Genomic DNA, 2690 nt, shown 5'->3' on the forward strand with positions numbered 1-2690 from the left:
TGCAGTGTGTGCAAACCTGGTCAAGAACTACAGGAAACGTTTGACCTCTGTAATTGCAAACAAAGGTTTCTGTACCAAATATTAACACTGATTTTCTCAATACTTATGTTCAGCAGTGCAAGACAAATAAATTCTTTAAAAATCATACAATGTGATTTCCTGAATTTTTTTTTAATTCTGTCTCTCAGAGTGGGAATGCACCTACAATGTGAATTTCAGACCCCTCCATGATTTCTAAGTGGGAGAACTTGCAAAATCACAGGGTGTTCAAATAGTTCTATTCCTCACTGTATGCCGTTCCAACAAACTGCATGGTTTTAAAGTCAGGCAACAACAAGTGGTTGTCTGGTATGGAAAGGAAAAGAAAAAGAAAGGAGTTTGCCATTTTCTTACCGTCATAGCTGGCTTCTAAGAAACCAAACTGCTCCAGCACCTTGACAAAGAGGACCACAACCACCAGCACAGCAGTCATTTCCAGTCCCTCCAAGTTCATAGTAAACATGTCGGACAGGTCACAGGCTGCCCATGGCCAAAGACACAGAGCTCTGAGCGCAGTGCTGTCTGAAGGCCATTTACTTCCACTTAAGAGCCCTGCATCTCTGGCTCTGATGCCAGACCGGCACAAGTCAGAGAGGGAGGGAGGGAGGGAAGGGGAGAAGAAGTGTTTGGAAGAGAAAGGAAGGAGGGGGGTGGATGGAGAGGAAAGGATAAAGACGAGGGGGCGTGAGGAGATAATGGAAAATAGAGGTGAGGAGAAAAGAGGGGAGAGGAGAGATGGACCTACTCGTAGTGGCAAAGAGGGAGACACATTAGACAGAATGCTAAGAAAGGACAATAAGAGATATTAATGATCCACTGGTTGCTGTGGGATACCGAGTACTGTTTGGGTTTGGGTGTGTGCAAATGTCACAAGCACTTAAGTCTTTCTGCTCCTGACGTCATCGCATGCATTTATAATACTCAACAAAATAATTTATCATGGCTTGGCTTTGTAGATCAAGTGGCTACTGACCCCTTCACATACTGCATGTGTTGTTTTGTAGATTCAAAATAAAGGAATAATAAGCAGATGGGACGCTTCCCATCCAATGTGTCAGGGAGAATGGGATAAGCTGCCCATATTCAAGAAGACTTGAAGGTGCTGACCAAATACCAAGTAGTGAATTAAGGGTCTGGATGCTTTTGTAAATGAACACGTTACAAAAAAGCAGCGTACATTTTGTCATGATGAGTTACCGAGTGGATATTGATGGGTGTAAATGGTCATTTAATCCATTTACAAACAGACCTACACACAAAACAGGGCCTGAAAGTGGTGTACGTTACTTCCCAGGCTGTGATCTCTAAAAACCAGACTTGATGGGAGAATGTGTGCACCTGTAAGTAAACTCTGACCCACAGGTGGCGGCACAGATGGTGGTGAACTGAAGTCAGACAGTAGAAATTAACATGAGAGGAACAAAGTATTGATGCCTCGCACACATTTCACTCCATATCATACGTTGGATCCATCATCGTGAAGATTAAATCCAGCAGTGCTATTTGTAGCAAGTGATAATTGTTTCATAAACACCTTCTTGCAAAATCCAACTCAAATCTTAAACCAAAATTCATTCTATATATTTGATCCGTGCCGTCTCACCATCACACGGCCCGCTCCTTGACTGAATGAGATTCTTTAATTTGCACATTTAATATAAACGAGCAAAGTAAAACATCATCAAATACATGTTGGTGAAGGAGCAGAAGGATGTCGTGTACGTTTAGATCAGACCACTTTAGTTCTGACTCTGTCCCACTGACACAGTTGACAGCATCTGAAATAAGACAGTGACAATGATGTAGCTAAAATCCATTTCCAAACACATCTGTATTCTGTTCACGTCTTAGCACCTTCCTCTAAAGGTGTATGTTCTTCTTGGCTGGCAACAACAAAGCATTACTCCTGATTAGGGTAGAGAGGCCGCTCGTCCTTGGAAGGAAATGATTAAAGGAGCATTCAAAATGTTTGTGCTTATTAGAGGTTACATCATATATGGGATGTATGTTGTAACAGAGCTAAATGGTTGTTTTAGCCCTGGTGGATTTCATGTTTTATGAAAACAACTCAGATGGCCATTTTATTTTACACAATCCTATATATTGACAATATGTCTAAATTGTCTTATGAATGAAACAAATTGAGAGCAAATCATTTCTTTGTATCCATTTTCTATGCAGACATTAAAAAGGCTACTATATTATATATTTAAAGACGTGCACAGTGCTTCAGAAACAGGAGGGAAACACGGACAAGCTGAACAGACAAGCGGTGAAGAGATAATATCCCTCCACATTATCTTCTATAGACCTGAGAGAACAAGAGGCAGGTTGAATATGGCCGGGAGCACAGCTTATCACCAACACTGATTTTTGTCTGGATAATAGCACAAAATCACTGCTAAATTGTTGCAGTAATTTCACAGAACACTGTGCAATTCCATCCCTGAGCCAATGACTTCTAAAGATCTCCAATATTTCCCACCTTCTCAAAATTGACTCTGTTAAAGAACTAATAATGGTTGTGGGTGGACTGATCATCGCCTGGACCTAAAATAAAGCATGAAAGCTTAAGGGACAGATGACAAAGGAGAGGTCAGAGAGAAAGACAACACGGCAGCCAAGAGAGGTCCCGGCGGGTTCCAGGAGAG

At 41.6% G+C, this 2690-nt stretch overlaps 1 protein-coding gene across 11 annotated transcripts in view; it reads right to left on the bottom strand.

The window, feature by feature from the left end:
* The window catches only part of kcnip4a (potassium voltage-gated channel interacting protein 4a), a 124082-nt gene that overhangs the window by 54583 nt on the left and 66809 nt on the right, over positions 1-2690 (bottom strand). The window contains exon 1 of one of the 11 annotated variants that reach the window (XM_020611399.1): positions 394-567. The exons of the other annotated variants lie outside the window; for them this stretch is intronic. Within the exon in view, the coding sequence (XP_020467055.1) occupies positions 394-502 (109 nt within the window). The 5' untranslated portion in view covers positions 503-567. Of the gene's footprint in view, positions 1-393; positions 568-2690 lie in introns of those variants that run through there. 11 annotated transcript variants of the gene reach the window in all.

This window comes from Monopterus albus, unplaced genomic scaffold (assembly GCF_001952655.1).
Source record: "Monopterus albus unplaced genomic scaffold, M_albus_1.0 scaffold113.1, whole genome shotgun sequence".
Taxonomy (NCBI): Eukaryota; Metazoa; Chordata; class Actinopteri; order Synbranchiformes; family Synbranchidae; genus Monopterus; species Monopterus albus.